Source organism: Triturus cristatus, chromosome 1_2 (genome assembly GCF_964204655.1).
Source record: "Triturus cristatus chromosome 1_2, aTriCri1.1, whole genome shotgun sequence".
NCBI classification, from domain to species: Eukaryota; Metazoa; Chordata; class Amphibia; order Caudata; family Salamandridae; genus Triturus; species Triturus cristatus.
In genome coordinates this window covers 222,255,157-222,274,522 of record NC_140580.1, presented here as the reverse complement: position 1 = coordinate 222,274,522, position 19,366 = coordinate 222,255,157, and the positions used below count along the sequence as shown (strand labels likewise).

Below are 19,366 nucleotides of genomic sequence, written 5' to 3'. Positions count from 1 at the left end.
CACCCTTCGCTCTACCAGCCTTAGATGGACGTGGCGGTAGGGAGAAGGTTCTATATCCATCTAACCAGAAATTGTCCTCCATGTCCCATGTTTCCTGAAGGGCGATAATGTCATATTGCTTTATGTTGTTCAGCCATATGGGATCGTGTTTCTTAGAATTAAGGCCAGCAATATTCCACGTAATAATTTTACAATTACGAATGGGATCTACATTGATCACACCTGAATCTTGAACCATAGGAATCAAGTCGTCTCTGGACGCCCCTATCCCTAATGGTCAATCATTTTGACCCAACTGAGAAAGGGGGACAAATCTGTTAGAGGACAACAGCCCTGTATCCCTGGGAGTGGGTAATAGAGATGAATGTTGTGCTGGTGGTAACACTACCTTACTCACTCTATCTTTAGGTGGACTAATAACTCCATCTTGAGGGACAGGCCTATCCACATGGGAGGGAAAAAAAGGATCATGGATTCTCCTAGAGGGTGGATAGAAAAACCCCAGGGGCACAACTCTAATAGCCCCACCGAGATGATCCGTTGCATTCCATAGCAATCTTCCTGGTATATTTTGGTTATTAAAATTAACAATAATGCAGTCCCCAGTAACACGTTTGGGGCCATGACCCACCCAGCCAACTCGCCTTGCCATAATAATATTGGCAGAAATCCCCGCTGAACCTGAGGAATGATGCTCACACCAATGCTTAGTTTTTCTCAATAGGGCGGCTGTGGATTCAACATCACCAGCCGGTAGAGGAGGGACCCCCACTAAAACTACTACCAAGGGGGTAGCTTCTGGAGGTAGATTAATTATGGATGAATTGGGAGAAAGCAACTTCCCCAATTGCTCTATATTCTTGTTACAGGCCTCTACATTCGTGTTGCATGCCACCTTCTTACTATCAGCGAGTTGAATCCCAAAATTCTTGTCCCCAGCCGAGTGTGATTCAACACCAGGATTTCGTACATTAGAAGCCAAATGGTTCGTTAGTGGCTCTTGATTTATATTATCCGTAGATAAGAGGCAGTTCCTTTGTAGGGGACTTTCAACCAAATCAGCGTTAAGGTGTGTTTTCGGACCTGAATTGGACCGCCGACTATTCAATAAAACACGATTAGCGTCAGACTTAAATGAGTCAATCATAACATTTAGTCGGTCGCACTTACACCGTAGGTCCGCCACACACTTGTTCATGGTATCAATGACATCCTTAGCAACATTTGTCAGAATAGCCTCAAACCGTGACGAGAAAATCTCTTCGACCAGATTCCGCAGTGCCATTTGTATATTTTCGTCCAAGCCGTGGCTAGGTTTTACTGTATTTGGTTTAGGCCCCTTTTGTTTTTTACCGTTTATTTTAAGTGAAGCACGAGGTCCCTCTGTCTTGGTTGCCTGATGTTTGGATCCTTTTGCCAAGTCAATAGTAGCTACTTCCAAGAGCCGGTCCCGCTCCCCATATCGCTACCAGCAATCCCCGAGGGAGCAATGACAGTTCCAGGACCATTATTTACGATCACCTCCGGTTCCAATGGTATAGATGGCAGTTCAACCTGTAGTGAGTCCACACCCTCTCTAGCTGTTAGACCCAACTCCCTTTCCACAACCTCGATTTCATTGTTCAACACACCCACCGCTGTAGTCAGGTAGGTAATAATAGAGGTGGATTTACGAGGGACTTTTGCATTTGAGCCCCCCTGTACCTGAGTTGCAGCCAGCTTCCTCTTACCCATGTTGCAGATGACAGGGGCGTGGCCCAGCCCAGTCTCCTTCTGGCTCTGACGGGCGCGGACGGGCCCGCCCTTGGCCCGGGCTTCGCCCGCGCGCGTCCCGCGCTGCGGTATGCCCTTGCCGCTTTTGAGGGCTCCAGGCGGCGTCTCAATGACGCGGGTAGTGTGCGCGCTGTCAGGGCGTCTGGGAGATGTAGTTCGCACGGTGCAGGTTTACCGTTCACCTCACGGCTCAACAAGGGGCAGAGCAGAGGCAGAGGACAGGGGCAGAGCAGCCGTTCCCCTCAGGCCAGCGTAATGTCCGTAGTCTTCCCGACCATCAAAGTCAGCTACCAGGTTCGTAGGCGCGTCCCGCGCTGCGGTAAGCCCTTGCCGCTTTTGAGGGCTCCAGGCGGCGTCTCAATGACGCGGGTAGTGTGCGCGCTGTCAGGGCGTCTGGGAGATGTAGTTCGCACGGTGCAGGTTTACCGTTCACCTCACGGCTCAACAAGGGGCAGAGCAGAGGCAGAGGACAGGGGCAGAGCAGCCGTTCCCCTCAGGCCAGCGTAATGTCCGTAGTCTTCCCGACCATCAAAGTCAGCTACCAGGTTCGTAGGTGGAAAAAGTGTTTTTTCCACTGCTTTGCCTGGTCCACCAGTAATCACTTTTTGGTTTCTGTCGACACCTCGGATCCTGCGGATCCCTTGGGCCCTAGGCTTGGTTCATCTTCCCTTTTCGAAGTTGTGAACTTTTGCTCCAGCACACTCATTCTGGCTCTGGGCTTTCCCTCTCTCAACCCGTTATACACAAAAGGGGTTTTCGTGTTGTTCATGGCGGCTTGTGGTACCTTTGTCTTCCATTGTTCTCCGCTCTCTTCTGAGCTTCATGGTCTAGGAGTTAGCTGCGCTGACATTACTGTCCCCACTGTGCTTCGTCACATGATTGACGGCACTGTTATAGTCACTTTATTGACGGCCAAGTTCTCTCTAGAACTTATTGGGGGTCGGTCGCAGACCCGCCTCCTCTATAGGTATGGCTTTGGTATCTATTCTAAGTTAAGGAATCTGCGGCTAGACGTCTCTATCAGATAAACAAGTTACTTACCTTCGGTAACGATGTATCTGGTAGAGACATAGTCTAGCTGCAGATTCTTTAACACCCGCCCGTCCTCCCCGTTCTGCGAGGACCTTTTCAGGTTGGGCTTTCTTCGCTTGCCTCCCTTCGGGTGGCTTGATCCTTCTGCAGGGTGACGCTTTCACTTCACTCCCACACAGAATGCTTCATTCTGCTTTCATAGCTCTACTCCGCCCATTTTCGTGATTGGACGGTATGCTCATGTGTCATGTATCCTTTCCAACCCTACGGCCTGGGTTGTACAGTGTGGGTTCTATTCGTATTTTTTCCCACCCCCCGCTTTCTCTTTCTTTATCGCCTTGGGGTCTCTTACCACCCCTGTGCTCCATTGGTTTGAGGTCTATTGGCTCTGCCACATTTTTTTAATCTCTTATTGGGGATACAACGTCTCTTTCTAGTGACGTCTTGTGGTCAATTGTCCTAGCTCCTATGTTCCGGACTTGTTGTCCTTCACGGTTATACATTAAGGTTGCAGACTTTCTGTCGTCCGCCATGATGTTGTTTACATCTTCATTTACCTCCCAGGGTGGTTGGCCTTCACTTTTGCTGGGTTGCTTCTCAGAGTGGTGCTCTGCTCTTTCCCTTTACTAGTTTCCAATATACCGTGCCTGGCACTTTCCTTTATGGTGCGGTTTTTCATCATTCCATGTCTTTTCATCATTTTCGCACACTGTTCCCATATTCAAACAGTTTTTTGGTGGTGGCTCTGCGTTGCAGTGCGGAAAAGATTCTCCAACGAAAACAGACGTCAGCGCGCCAGGAGGGGCATATGGTTCTGCTGACGTCACGTCCGTGGACGACGTCAGGGCGGCTCTGCTCCCGGCACGCAGAGGTGCTGCTGCGGAAAGTTTTCCAGATCCAGTCTGACGCCTGGGGATATTCTAAGTTAAGGCATCTGCGGCTAGACTATGTCTCTACCAGATACATCGTTACCAAAGGTAAGTAACTCGTTCTTTAGGGTCTCAGTAGTGTGGAGTAGCACTGATTCTGTTGAATGACCAGGTCTGAAACCCTATTGCTTAGGGTGTAGGATGTTAGCTTCTTATTTTAAATTAGTTAACACACAAATTATTAAGTTGTGTGTTAACTAATTTCTCAGCTATTTTACTCAGACATGCCATCAATGAAATGGGTCTAAGATTGGGAAGAGTGGTAGGGTCAGGAATTTTCATTTTTTTGGAGTGGCTTCACCGCAGCAATTTTCCAATTGTCAGAGACTCTATAGCCTAAAAGTAGAAATAATTATCTGGTTATGATCAGATTTATAATATCTACCAGTGCGTGTAGAATTTAGGGGGGGTGCAGGGATCAAAAGGTGACCCTGACTTACAGGAGAGGATGGCTTGCTTGGATTGTTCCAAATGAATCTCCTTGAAACAAGTAAGTTTGCTTTTTAGTTGCTGAGATTTGAGTTTCAGAGGACGGGGGGGTTATGTCCGTGAAATCTTTCTTCAGGTCTATTATTTTGTTCTCAAAGAACTCAGCGATTTGATCTCATAGACCCTGTTATGGAGGGATTTTTTGTTCTAGGACTTTTGGGTTTGTGAAAGATTTCACAATATTAAAAATAGTTTTAGGTTTAGCTGCTTTGTTGATTAAATTAGAATAGTGTACCTTCTTTGGTGCCAAGGTTCTGTTAGATTGTTGTATTTTGAACTGGGCGGGGCACTTGATGCTGAGGCTGGCAAGGGAAAGGTCATGCTTCGGTGGGCTGAATAAGAAGAGCTTATCAAAGTTGTGTGGCCAACTTCATTTACTAAAGTACACAAGTGGGACAAAGTTATAAAAAAATCTTCGGAGCACCCAAACATTTCATCACTCTTGGGAAAGATCACTACTACTTGGTAGTCTGTGCACAGCATGGGAATCTATATCAGATGCACATTGCAGAAGTAATAGGTTTTGCTTTTTGGGTAGAGTACATTCCAATAGCAACAGTTTAGCAGCTTGTTATCGGTTATGGATTCCTATATGGCCTAACCAACTTGCTGTAAGGTCGTAGAGAGAGAAAAGATTAAGATAGGGTACCCACTCTTACAGTCTTAAGAATTGCTTTAAAGGAGAATCTCAAGGTTGTGTGCTTCATTGTTGGGCTACTAGCCCATGCTGCTTGTACCATACATAATTTTCTCTTGCTTTCTCTGGCAAAAATATCCACATGCAACTATGAACCCGGCTTGTTATTTATTTTCTATGATGACAACTTCGGGGATAAATCCTTTATCGTTTAAGTATTGTCTAAAAGTGTCTGCGTGAAAAATAACTAATCACTAGTAACTTTCCAAATCCTAAAGTTTGCACCCACCTTAAACTGCATTTCATTCAGCCCCGTCATAGACCTGGAACCTCAGTGCTTGCAAATGTTAGATATTTTCCACCTAAATGCTCATTCTAATGTCTCTGGCAGGAGATTCATTCTGTCTTTAAAAATGAAGTGCGTGCATTTACTCTAATTCATTACTCTGACATTCCTACTGCCATTTCGCTATTTAACTTTTGTCCGAGCCAAGTACGGGTGATTTTCTCCCAAAAAGATTTGTGCGTTGCACATTCGTGACCACATCTACCTTCATGCTGCAGTAGGTGTCTAAGGTGTGAGAGTAATGTAACGCACTTGGTTTGTTTATTTTTTTTAACCAGTTTCATTTTTGTTTAAGCAATAAGGTTTCAACTGGATTTTTATAATGCAATTCTCTTCCGAAGGGCAAGTGAAGACATCGTCCTACCTTTTGTTTTCCTCTTTTTATAGCTCATCCTTCCTGAATGCATGAAACTGATCCCAGTCTACTTAAACTGCGTGTTGAAGAGTGATGTTTTGCAGCCTGCAGCCGATATTGGTACTGATGACCGCTCATATGTTCGACAACTTGTCTCTTCCATGGATGTGGCAGAAACAAACATCTTCTTTTACCCAAGACTCCTTCCCCTGGTAAGTGCATCAGTACTCATTCCAAATTAGGCTTGCATTACTGTTAGGAGCAGAAAACATTTTAGCTAAACTGAATATCAACGTGCAAGAATATCGGGGACCGAATATCAAGGAACAAAATATTGTAAATTAGGTGCATATAGGCAAATCTAGATTAACTAATCCCAACTCCACATCTACGTACCTTGAAGATATATATTAATCGCCGAGTCACATATATATATATATATATATATATATATATATATATATATATATATATATATATATATATATATATATATATATATATATATATATATATATATATATATATATATATATATATATATATATATATATATATATATATATATATATATATATATATATATATATATATATATATATATATATATATATATATATATATATATATATATTTTACCTACTGGCGGTCGCCAGTAGGTAGTTATAGTTAGGACCACGTTTCCATAGGAAAACCTCAACATTCTATTTTGAATAACTTTGGCGCCGGTCGACGAATCCTCGCGAATTTCTCAAAATAGGTGGGGCGCTACGCTCCGCTCCTACCCTGAAAGTCTCGGGGGGATTCGTCAAGCGGGGGCTGAGATAAAAGGGGGGTCCCAAAACGCGTTTTTCCCATGCATTTTTCCATAGGACCTTTAGAACGAGCTACAGCCCGAACGGCTGAACAGAATTACTAGAAATTTGGCAGAGAGGTAGTCCCTAGGTCAAGGAAGTGCCTTTTGTAGGTTTGGTGTAAATCTGTTCAGTAGATTCTGAGAAAATAGCCTTTAAATCAATATATATATCTGAGCCCGCTTACGGTACGCTTACCGTACGCTTACCGTACGCTTACCGTAAGCTTACGGTGGCGTGCGCGAGCGCGATTCTGATTGGCTCTTAGATCTTAGTAAACATTCGAATCGGCCGAAACCAGGAAGCGGCGTCCGCCATTTTGTCTCTCGCACTGAGTGTTGTTTATCAAACATGATGGCCAAAAACATGTTACGGGGCTGTTTTGACAACTCCCTCCCACATAGTCATGTTGAGGGAGTCCCCAAACATCCCCCAAGAGCAAAAACGGTTTTATTTTTTTTTCGGCAATTTCGCGGGGTACGCTTACCGTACGCTTACCGTACGCTTACCGTAAGCTTACCGTACGCTTACGGTAAAAAAATAAAAATAAAAAAAACACTATCCACACTTACCCCACCCCCTGTGCTTTTGGTGGCCGCAGGCCACCAAATGTGCAGGGCTTATTAATAGAGAAAAAAAACGTAATTTTGGCAACATGAAATTATAAAATCGAAATAAAAAAAACACTATCCACATTGACCTCACCCCCTGTGCTTTTGGTGGCCGAAGGCCACCAAATGTACAGGGCTTATTAAAGTTGATAAAAACCGTGCACGGAACGAACTGCGTTAAGTGGGCGCGCACGCCACAAATGGCGTAAAGTAACTTAGCATTTAAAAAACCGTACAAATTCACTGAAAAAACCATAGGTTTCACACACGTTATAGTTAGCTGGACATTTTACTGATAAAAAACCAATGAAATTCCCCCGTTATAGTTACTGTAGGCAACTATAACTCACGCGACCGTAATCCTCTGCTGATGACATATGTGTCTTTATGAAAAAAAAATATTTGTAATATATGTATAGCTAAAATTTAATGGAAGAAGATATGGGCAAATAAGTGTCTAAATACAGTATTAGCATCAGCAGAGGATTGCGGTCGCGTGAGTTATAGTTGCCTACAGTAACTATAACGGGGGAATTTCATTGGTTTTTTATCAGTAAAATGTCCAGCTAACTATAACATGTGTGAAACCTATGGTTTTTTCAGTGAATATATATATATATATATATATATATATATATATATATATATATATATATATATATATATATACATATATATATATATATATATATATATATTCACTGAAAAAACCATAGGTTTCAGGCCTGATATAGTTAGGAATTAGCATTTTTTTTAAACTTAGAAATTCACTGAAAAAACAATAGGTTTTAGGGGTGTTATAGTTAGCTGGACATTTCACTCGAACAAAACCATTGAAATTCCTCCGATATAGTTACTTGTACTAACTACATCTCGCGCGCCCGCAATCCACTGCTGATGAGGTCACATATTACATCATTCATGACATGGTCAGTGACATCACTGATGACATCTCAAATTACATCACTGATGACATCACTGATTACATCATCCAGAGAATGTGGTTTGGTTCGTTATTTAAATATGTATCATATATATATAGCAATTTGCATTGAAGAATGAGTGGATATATAAATATAAATATCTGGATGGAGGATTTAGTAGCAGTGTGATTGACTGTTTACTCGACTAATTTATAGTGTCTCACTAAATATATTGGATAGTGACTAAACTGTGAATATCTGTATCACTTTCAGTTGTTGTGTAAACTGCTGCACTAGTTGGTTACTAGCTATGTGAAAGTCTATATTATTTATTGATTAGTTAACTGAGTATTTGTATGGGAGAGTGAATGTGTGTGTGGTTCGGTGGGAGGTGTGTGACTGCCCAAAGATGTGTGAATAGTTGATTCAGTAGGTATATGAAGTTAAAACTACATGTTATAACAGTTGTTTGGGTGAGTGAATATCTTTATGGGTGTTGCGATGAGCAAATATATGTCTCAATGGTACATGTCCAACAAACAAGAAAAATAAAAGCCAGTGTATGTGTCAGGTGTTGTATATAAATAAGTATACATAAGACTCAGGGATTGTATGAGTGACTGTATGGATAACTGTATAGTTGTAATAGTGTTTTTAAAACACACTAAGTATGAGCTATTATCTATATGAATAGATGAAGTGGTGTTTTTATAAGTGTATAGCTAAGTAAAAGTAAGTTTGATCCATTGTTTGCATAAGTGAGTAGAAAGACTTCGTAAGTGATTAGGATGTGTGCTGATGTGTAATGTCGATATAGGTGTATAAGTATATTTGATAGTGTTCTATTGATCATTGACAGCATGTATGAGTGAATCTATAGGTAAGTGATTAGATGTGTGTATAGATCTAAGAATCACTGAGTGGGTGTTTAGAAACTTGTATTGGTGTGTCAATGGTTTTAAATCTGGCACTCTGTATTTTACAGTAAGTGATGAAAGGTTATACTAGTGTATGATGAGGTGTATCGGATTGTCACGTCAGTGATGTCATCAGTGATGTCATCAGTGATGTCACTGACCATTTCATGAATGATGTAATATGTGACATCATCAGCAGTGGATTGCGGGCACGCGAGATGTAGTTAGTACAACTAACTATATCGGAGGAATTTCAATGGTTTTGTTAGAGTGAAATGTCCAGCTAACTAGAACACCCCTAAAACCTATTGTTTTTTCAGTGAATTTCTAATTTTTTTTTAAATGCTAATTCCGAACTATATCAGGCCTGAAACCTATGTTTTTTTCAGTGAATTTCAAAGGTTTTTAAATGCTAATTCCTAACTATATCAGGCCTGAAACCTATGTTTTTTTTCAGTGAATTTCAAAGGTTTTGTGAATGACAATTTTTAATGTATTAATTGTTATACTGATTCTTTTTTATACTGATTTACTACATTGTTTAAACTGTTTATTTTTAGATATTTTATTTTTTTAATTACATTATACATTACAATACAAAATATACTTTCTCAGAATGAATTACTTTAGTTTAAATACTTTGCAAATAGGCAATAGACTTTTAAGTACAGTAGTTACAGTTGTTGCAATGGGCAACACAATTTCAAACACACAGCAACATTGAGCTCAATGTGAATTTCTAGTCAAATGCAATTAGTTACTTTATGGATTACTTTTCTAACCACAGGACTGGATGCTAGATTTAGACCTTGGACATCTCCTGTAAACAGTTGAGTTGAGTAGTGATTTTTAAGGATTATTATTGTATTTTAAAAGTTGACACTTAGAACATTTTTCACATAAAATCACCAATGTTATCCTATTGCAGAAAATTAACTTAGCAGGTAAGTAGTGTTATCGTTACGTTTTCTTACTCAGTGGTGGATCCTGGATCCAGCACAGGTGAATCTCCTGCAAACAGTTAAAAGAATGTTTTTAAGTCATACAGATGATTTTTTAGGAATATTTATAGTTTGTGAAAATAGACACTTAGAAACTTTTCTACTTAAAAGCACACAATGGATTCCTATGGAAGGAAATACAAGTTACTGTTAAGTATGCTTAGAATTACTTTTCAGGGTCAGTGCTGGTCTAAAAGATGCAGCCCTGGGTTCTCTCCTGATAACAGGTGAGTAAATCGTAATTCGTAGTTCGGCTGATTTTAGAGGAATATCTGTACGTTCCAAAAATGGACACTTAGAAACTTTTCTGGTGAAAACCACACAATGGATTCCTATGGAAGAAAATACAAGTTACTGGTAAGTATGCTTAGAATTACTTTTCAGGGTCAGCGCTGGTCTAAAAGATGCAGCCCTGGGTCCTCTCCTGATAACAGGTGAGTAAATCGTAATTCGTAGTTCGGCTGATTTTAAAGGAATATTTGTACAATGGTAAAGGGAGAGGGCGGGGCCTGAGGTGACGTGTGCAAACACGCCCTGTGGCACGTTTTAAGTTGGGAAATTAATTCCTCTTCAATCCTGCGGTCCCTTGAGGGCCAACTAGCCCACCAGGTACCTCCAGTATGCGTCAGGGAGCTGCGTTGCAGAGCGGTGTTCAGAGGCCACGCCCCTTTTTACAACACTCTGCAACACATCTCCGTGGCGCTTACTGGTGGTACCTGGTGGGCTAGTTGACCCCTAGGAGACCTCTCGATTGAAGAGAAATGAATTCCCCAACTTAAAACGTGCCACAGGGTGTGTTTGCACAGTATCACCTCAGGCCCCGCCCCCTGCCGTCACCACTGTGCAAACGCGCCCCGTGGCGCGTTTTAAGTTGGGGAATTAAGTCCCTTGAATCCTGAGGTCCCCTAGCGACCAACTAGGCCACCAGGTAGCTCCAGTAAGCACCATGGAGCTGCGTTGCAGAGAGGTGTAAAAAGGGGCGTGGCCTCATTACACCTCTCTGCAACGCAGCCCCCTGGCGCATACTGGAGGTTCCTGGTGGGCTAGTTGGCCCCAGGGACCCCCAGTATTCAAGGGGAATTAGCCCCCCTCCCGGGCCACTACCGGCCCCGGGGACCCCATCTCCCGGGGTCTGGCCACCTCGTTGGGGACCATGGGGGGGTCCCCAATCCCCCCATGGTCCCAGCCGGCTCCCCGCCTCCTGCGGGAGCCGGCATTGCTTTTCCACATGGGGAGCAGCTAACAGTCTGCTCCCCATGTGGAAAAGCAATCTGCTTTGCTTCATTGAAGAAAAGCAGTTTGCAATGGCTCCCGCCCTGCCATTGCAAACAGCAGTGTCCTGGGGGTGGGCACCCCGGGACTCTGCAGGAGCCGGCCCTCCGGGGTGGCGGCCCCCAGGGCCATCATTGGCTCGAGGGGGGGGGGGCATGCAGCCCCTCTCCCACTTAATTTAAAGCCCCGGGGGGTGGTGGTCCCCGGGGCTTGGGGGACCCCCTATGTTAAATAATTAGTGCCCCGGGGAGGTGACGGTCCCCGGGGCGTGTGGGGGGGTTGCTCGAGCCCCATCCACCCCCCACCCACACAGTGTTTTTTGTTTTTAAAAAAAAAAAGCCCCCGGGGTAGCGGTCCCCGGGGCTGGGGGGGCTGAGAGCCCCCCCCCATAATTCAGATAAGCCCCAGGGGGTGGCGGTCCCCGGGGCTGGGGGGGGCTGCGAGCCCTCCCACCAATTTTCAATAAGCCCCGGGGGTGGCGGTTCCCAGGGCTGCGGGGGGGCCATGAGCCCCCCTGCATATAGTATCTCTGAGCCCCGGGGGTGGCGGTCCCCGTGGCAGTGTGGGGGGGGATTGGGACCCCCCCCACACTCCTTTTTTTAATTCTGCCCCTGGGATTTGGCCCCCCCGGGGGCCAATTACCAAAGAAGCGCTGGACCACCTGAGCAGGCCTAGGGGGTCAGGGTGTTTCTACCCTGCCCCCTAGTCGCGTTTTTCGCGTTTGTTTTATAGGTTTCTTGTGCCTAGGTTCTACCGAGGCACAAGATGGCTGCCAACACTTCCTGATCTGGAGTGTTGACAGCCAATTGGAATACAGCTCGTGCACGGCTGGGTGCGGGGAGGGTGCGCGGATCCTCCGAGGCCATAGATAGATCTATCTATTTAACTCTAATTTTCTCAGGAACTTCTGAACGGATTTACACCATTTAAGCAAAAGGCACGAGTCTGAACTGAGGACTACCTCTTTCCCAAATTCGGTGTAATTCTGTTCAGCAGTTCGGACTGTAGCTGCGTCAACAGGTCCTATGGGAAAATGCATGGGGAAAACGTGTTTTGGGACCCCTTTTTTATCTCGGCCCCCGCTTGACAAATCACCGTGAAATTTTCAGGATAGGAGCGGACCGGAGCTGGCCAAAAGTTTGGAAAATTTCGCGAACATTCGTCAATCGGTGCCAACGTTATTCCAAATAGAATGTTGCGGATTTCCTATGGAAAATAGGTCCTAACTATATCTACCTACTGGCTGGGTACACACCTTCTTGCTGCAGTGTTAAATGATGTCTAGATGTTTATTTCGGACCCTTTACTGAAAAGGGACTGGCTCGATAGTGTGCCTTTCCTTAAATTAGATGCGTGCAAACTCTTACATTCTCGCTCTCTTGCAGACTATTATTTTTTTCCCCAGAACACCAGACATTTTTTAAAGAGATTAACCAATAAGCAGCAGCATTTCTGTGTCCCTCAGTGTAGGCTACAAACAAACACCAAGCTTTAAGTACTTTTTCTGTGCAAGTGGAACAAATATTCGAATTCTGCCTGTTTTTGTTTGGTGTTTCATTTCGATGCAAAGGGACTTTGTATCGTTGTTTCTTTTAGAAAAGTAAAAAAGAATAATTGCAAACTAAACACCACATACTGAACTGGCATTTGCCTCAACAAATGTAGTGTCTCTTCTCTTAAACTAGTAATGTAATGCGGTCACACTGTTAATAATAGTCACTGTTACCTTTATTCAATTCTGAATCATAAAAGACAATAAAATGCAATTCATAAAACAGTCCTATGTACAAACATTTAAAATCTAAACTTGCATAGAAAACCAATTCATTAAAAACAGATTTCATTACTAGCAACTCACTCTATACCTCATTTAAAAGTTTCCTTAGGTGCCTAGAATGCGATTTAAAATTTACAGCTGCTAAACAAATAAAAGGGGTGGGGGCAATTGTTGCACATAGAGAGAAGCGCAGGTTTACAGTCGGTCATACTTGATTGTTAGAACTTTATAATAAATTGTTTCCTAGATGGAGAATACAACCTACAAAAGAATATCATATGCAAAGTACATAGCGTGGTCAGTCCATCTACATAGCGTGGTCAGTCCATCACAGGGGCTCATGGGAAGCTTATCCTTAAAATTATAATTTAGAGGAAAAGCAGTTCAATAATGTAGACTATTGAGCTACAATCGTGTTAAAACAAATATATGTTGTGCATTGGGGACCATAGTTGTAAAAGGCTGCATGCCACGATGTGCTTGTTCATTGTACTACTTTCTTCTGAACAACATACTCCCTCGTTGCCAATCTGGCAATAATAAATTCTGCTTTAAACTGATATTTATTAATACACTGTAATATTTTGGGTGCATTGAAGTATCTAGGTTTCACAATATCCAGATACATTTTCTTTATATGGGCTACCCATTATATTTTATCTGCAGCATCAAGTTTTAAGCAGTCTGAAATATTATTTCTATTTAGCGCTAAAGCTCTCCTGGACCAAATAGAATACCAGAAAAGAAGGTGCAAGATATTAATGTGTTTCTGTATAGGCTACGCCAGGTTTTTGGTGGCATATAAATAAATTGCAGCTTGTTAGGACTGCGAACGTTCTTTTCAAACTCTTCTTCTCAAATAACTGGAAGGAACATACATTCATATACTCTCCTTCCCCCCCCAGCCAGAGGCCTGCCCAATGACAGGCTTTTGAGAAACCTTTTGATAAGATATCTTTCATTAGCTTCAAAGGTTTAATTCTAAGATTAGTCACAAAACTAAAAACTGCAGATAATGACTTTTCAAATGATTCCAATAGCTGTCAATCAAATATTCAGCCTAAATAGGAAAAAGTGTTTATGGTTGGCAACTTTTTCCTACTCACAAAATGTGAATGTGATTTGTTCATTGCCAGGCCTATAGTCATGGTGTAGGTTTTAGTACAGTTTACTCTGACTAATTGTTTCATGAAGCTAACAAAACTGTCTAGAAAACAATGCTGATTATTGCCGGTCCGGGCTAAAAGAACAGCATCATCCACGTACAATAAAACAGGCAAGGGATGCAAATTATGTGAGGCACAACTCTGCAATAGCCTACCAAATATTTCTCTATGTTGTTTATACATAAAGTGAAAAAAGGGGACCAAAGCACACTCCTGCCTAACCCCTTGCAGAACTTAAAATGTAATGCATTCCCCATTCCTTCCAGATCGAACACTAACCCTAGTGTAGGTGTATAACTGTCTCAAGAAGTAAATCTGTGCAGCGTCAATGCCCATTTCACCCATGAGTTTCCTAGCTTAGAATGAGTTACTTAGTCGAAGGCACTCAACAGGTCCATGAAGGCCAAGTAGATGGAACTCTTTTTAGCCATGGTGTATTTGTTAATCATGAGGTTGAAATGTAAACATTGTTCAATGCTCCCAATGTCTTTGCAAAATCCTTATTGAACATAACAAAATGTTTTGCTCCTTCGCCCAGATTTGCAGTCTAGACAATTATCTTAATGGTGAGGTCTCTTAGGGAGCTAGGTCTAAAACAGGTGGGATCGCTTCTGTAAAAGGCATAGTTAGCACTCTAAAAAATGGCACATTTATGACCTACTAGAAGGTGTAGTGTCCCTTCACTTATTGGCTACAGTAAAGCCTCCCAAGCTTCTTCTTTAATTTCTTTGTTCCATTTATTAAGTTTAATTTTATAGAATTGACTGCATTTCTGTACCAATTTGAGCTCTCTCAGGGTTTTAGTTAAGGCATGTTTGTGTGGTATGGACGTTCATGCAAGCAGTATCAAACCACCAATAGCATTTGCGCTGACCGTTGAATGGTTTTAGATATTTTCCAAAAGGAGTGCATAACCATGCCGGGCCCATCTGTATCCTCTTTGATTACCATCTTTGATAACCATATTTAATAACTGTAGGAAAGTAGGATCTGCTTTCATGGTTACCCCCACTTTTTGCTTGTGTTATACTGTTTTTCAACTAGTCTGACTGGGATCCTGCTAATCAGGACTCCAGTCACAGTGCTCTTTCCCTAGGACTGTGGTTAGTACTATGGTACGTTCCCAATTGGCTACCTTAGTACCCTTGTAAGTCCCTAGTATATGGAACTAAGGTACCCAGGGCATAGGTACACCAGCAGTCTCCAATGAGCTGCATGTATTATGCCACCCATGAGAGACCACTCAAACTGTGACTACAGGCCTGCCATTGAAGCTTGTATGAGTCGGTGCTAGCACCACTTACAACAGAAATAAGTTTCCTTATATCTGAGGTCACTGCACTTTAAACCTATAACCCCCCACCCCCGGCAGGTCTCTCAGCCCTGAAGGCAGGGTGCTAGGTTATAAGTGTGAGGGTGCCCTGCATTATCAGGAGCCCCCCCCTACAAACCCCATAGTCGATACTCCAGGCTTTGTAAGTGCGGTCAGCCATGTAAAACATATAGTGGACATCAAGTCAATCACAAGATGTCTTAATATATATTGGCTGTACCGAAACCATTCCTGCTTGGTATCAAACATGTTGGAATCCTACCCCAACACCAATTCCAGTGTTGGATGTAGGATCCCATGTACTAGAGGCTTTCCTAGGGAGCCCCTCTGTATTCCTGGTACCAGCCTTTCAGGTTCTAACAGCAAGCTAGTGCTGCTGCCAACCACAGACTCAATTCTGCCCTCCTGCGACTGAGCTAAGCTCAAGTAGGGGGAAGGTGGAACAATAGGTTTCCTGTCACTGGTAGGTGTAACCACCTCCCAGACAGGACTTAGTGTATTGGGCTTGGGTAGTGGTGCTTGTCAGCGCCACCAGCCCGCTTTGAAGGGCACATTTAGTGCCCTCCTTTCATACTCAAGTTGGGACCAGTTCAGGGAGACGTTGGCTGCCGCTTTGTCGCGAAACTGCATAAAGGACATGGAAGTATCCTCCCCTCTGTCCAGCCCCTCCTCTGGGTGAGATCTGTGTATCATCCCAACCCTTTCCCTTGGGTTCTTAAGGGCTTATCTGTGGGTGGCTCTTCAGATTCAGTGTGGGACAAGGTTCAGATCCGAAACCACTTCTACTTCTACCGTCTGGACATTTTGAACTTCTCCTAGGAACTGAGACTGCACCAAGCAAGACTCCTTTTGCTCGTAGTCTCCTTGTCCTGCCAGTCTTATGCGACGTCTGTGCCTGTGCTTCATCCAGGTTCTTCTCCAGGCCTGTGTGCATCAAAGACACACAAAGGAATCTCCCTTGGAGTGAAGAAGTCACTCCCCTGCATCTGCAGGCACCCCAATTAAGCTGACTGGTCTGCTGCTCCTGACATCCCAGGGACTTCGAAAGACTCAGCAACACAGGTGGTGCCTCAGCAACTTCCTTGAATCCTGCACTGTCTTGTCAAAGTTTGAGACCAGTATCCCTCGTCAGAACCGCTGGAACAGAACCCCTGCGCACTGCGTCTGCTTGCCGTTGCCAAGGCTTGTTGACTGTCCTCAAGAGATCTTTGGATTACAAGAAACTCCACCCTCTAGCATCTCTTTCTACCAAGTATTTCGTCCTCACTGCATCCTCTGCACCGTGGGCCTGCATCTTTGGTGAGCTGTTGGATGTCCTGTTGCTACTCCTGTGACTTTAACCTGTGGGTTCTCTTGAGGCTCTTCTTTGGCTTCAGTAGGCTCCCCTGCTTGCTCGGGGCCTGCCCTGACTCTCCTGCACTTGGTGAGTACCCTGGACCTTGCTGGTCCCAACGTTACGCCTTTTTCGTATACCAATTGGGTTGCTGCTGCCAAGACTTGATGGTGCTCCTGCAGGACACTGACCCCCTGCTTCTTGACTTCCGACAGCTCGTGAACGGCTCCTGGTCTTCCACAGCATCGCCTGGTCCTCACAGTTGCAGCGACAAGGTCACTGTCAATTCTACTGCACCTTCCGTCATCGGTGGTCATTGGTCTTCCATGCCACCTGGCCACTCCTGATTGTCATAGACTCAGTCCCCCTCTGCTTGCAGGTGCTTTTCTTCAAGAATCCATCCTTGGATTCCACCGGATTCTTTCACCTTCTTTGCCAGCGGCATCTTTTCTGAGGTCCTCCATTGTGGTCTACGGCAGTTTCCGACATCACTTTGCAACTATGTACCTGGCTTCCCTGATGTAGGTATCCTGGTTCCTATGGTGTCCATCGGTGGGGTGACTCTCAAACTTTGTCTTCCACCGGTTTTCTTCAGGGTCCACTGGGAAGGGTCCTTCTTCAAAATTGCAACTGCAACTTCCCCATTGACTTGCATTGAGTACGCTGCTGGTTTCCACTTTGCACACAGCCTCCGCGGGGTTCCCGAGTACTTACCCTGGGTGGCTTCTTGTGTCCCCACCTCTTCTGAGTCTTCTGGTCCAAGTCTCGGCTTTGGTCGAAGTTTGCATTCCACTTCTTTAGTATATTATTTGGTCTCCCCCCTGGAGACCACTGTGTATTTGTGCTTGGTTACATGTCTGCATTTGAAATATTGTGTGTATTGTGTTGATTTCTCCAGGTAGGAATTATAACAATGTGTTAGGGAGTGTGTGTATAATAAATGTAACTATTTTTTTATAACTACACTGTGTGGTTCTTTTTCGTTTAACCTACACTATATGATTAGTTCTGGTAAAACAAGCTGCTCAGCACTCCTTCTGGACTAAGCCTGAAGGCTGCTCTCCACAGCTACCACTTAGAGAGCTTTCTGTGGTTGTCTAAGACCACAATAATCACCATAAGGAATGTCTGGATTAGTGCAAGGTGCTTCACTTAAATAAGTGTGTACCATATACTAAGCCAGCCTCATACAATAACCTTCAGTAACTTTTGCATAAGCCAAGGTTTATTAACCATTTTCTATTTTATCGATAGACCGTTCAGGCTCCCAACCTCCAAGCCGTAGGTTGACAAAGAAGGCACCTCAGTTAAACATACCAATTGAATAGGAAAATTATCACTCCTGCTCTGTGTGGTCGCTTAAAAACTGTTTAAGATTCTTACTAACTAAAATAAAATCAATAGTGCTGGAGTGGTTATTAGCCACAAAAGTGGGCCAAGTTTTATTAGGCGACTGGCATTCAACACTACAAAAATAAAAATGATGTTTAATTAAAACGTTAGAGATTCCCCATAAACATTGTGCATAAAATGGGCTGGGTCTTCCCCTTCTCTGTCGGTCAGACCACAGATATCCTTCGCTGATAACTTAGAGATGTGCATTAAAATCACCTAACCAGATAATATTCAAAGTTATCAAAAATGCCTGAAGATCTATTTCCGATGTCAAAATAACATTGACACTCGAGTCATTATATAGGTTTTTATAATAGTTCATGGACAGCTGATCACAACCTTCAATATTCTCAAATAACAAAAGCTGATAGAAAGGAGAATTCAAAGATTCCTACCTCAGTTTACCTTGAAATGTGGTAGCTATCAATGAAGCTAACCCATCCTTCGCCCTTCTGAATACTGAGAGATACACATTAGAACAATATGAAATATAACCATTTACATATAAGGGTGTGGTGGCCCACGTTGCTTTTAAGCAAACTCTTGAATATTTACATACAAAACCTGCCCAGTCAGGATTTTCAAGTTTTGGCCTATTGCCCAAGACATTCCAACACAAAATGTTCAGTGGTGCAACCCTGCATACATAGGTACAGTAATTCACATAAGAGGTATCAGTTGTCTTTGCACTACCTCCTGCATGAAGTTACAGATTGGTATCCCTTTTGGAGATGTCTCGCCTTAGTCACTTAATTGGAAATGTCAATCCTGTTCATTCAGGGAACTGAGTGGTGGAAATCTATTAAGTCTATACAGGGTTGGCAATTAGAAAGGGAACCGGACAGATGTCATGAGTTGATAATGCTATTTACTGAGCCCCCAAAGCACTGTGTGTGGGTTTGTTAAAAAAACACAATAAAATAAATAACCCTAAAGGTACCGCTGTTATTTTTCTGCGATGGTATGGTGAGACAAAGTTAACCACCACACAGACATCATTAGATGATTAAGGACTTCTCCCAATCCAGTGCACGCGTCGTACCATTTTAATGCTATCCAGAAGTTAATTTGCCCTGCCAAAGGCGCAGCCAATGCCTCACATTGTTCCCCAATTTCTTCCACCCCTCAGATTGATAGATTTTAGTGGGGGATCAACTTTTAATACCAAAACATAAGGTGTAACTTCAGGCATAGATTGAAAATAGTTGCTGTTTAATGCTGCA

At 43.3% G+C, this 19,366-nt stretch overlaps 1 protein-coding gene across 10 annotated transcripts in view; it reads left to right on the top strand.

Moving 5' to 3' along the window:
- SEC24C (SEC24 homolog C, COPII component) overlaps positions 1–19,366 on the top strand; it is a 1,178,749-nt gene that overhangs the window by 954,440 nt on the left and 204,943 nt on the right. For all 10 annotated transcript variants that reach the window (XM_085603503.1, XM_085603507.1, XM_085603502.1 and 7 more), the window contains one exon: positions 5,594–5,773. In XM_085603503.1, coding sequence (XP_085459629.1) covers positions 5,594–5,773 — 180 coding nt within the window. The remainder of the gene's footprint in view (positions 1–5,593; positions 5,774–19,366) is intronic.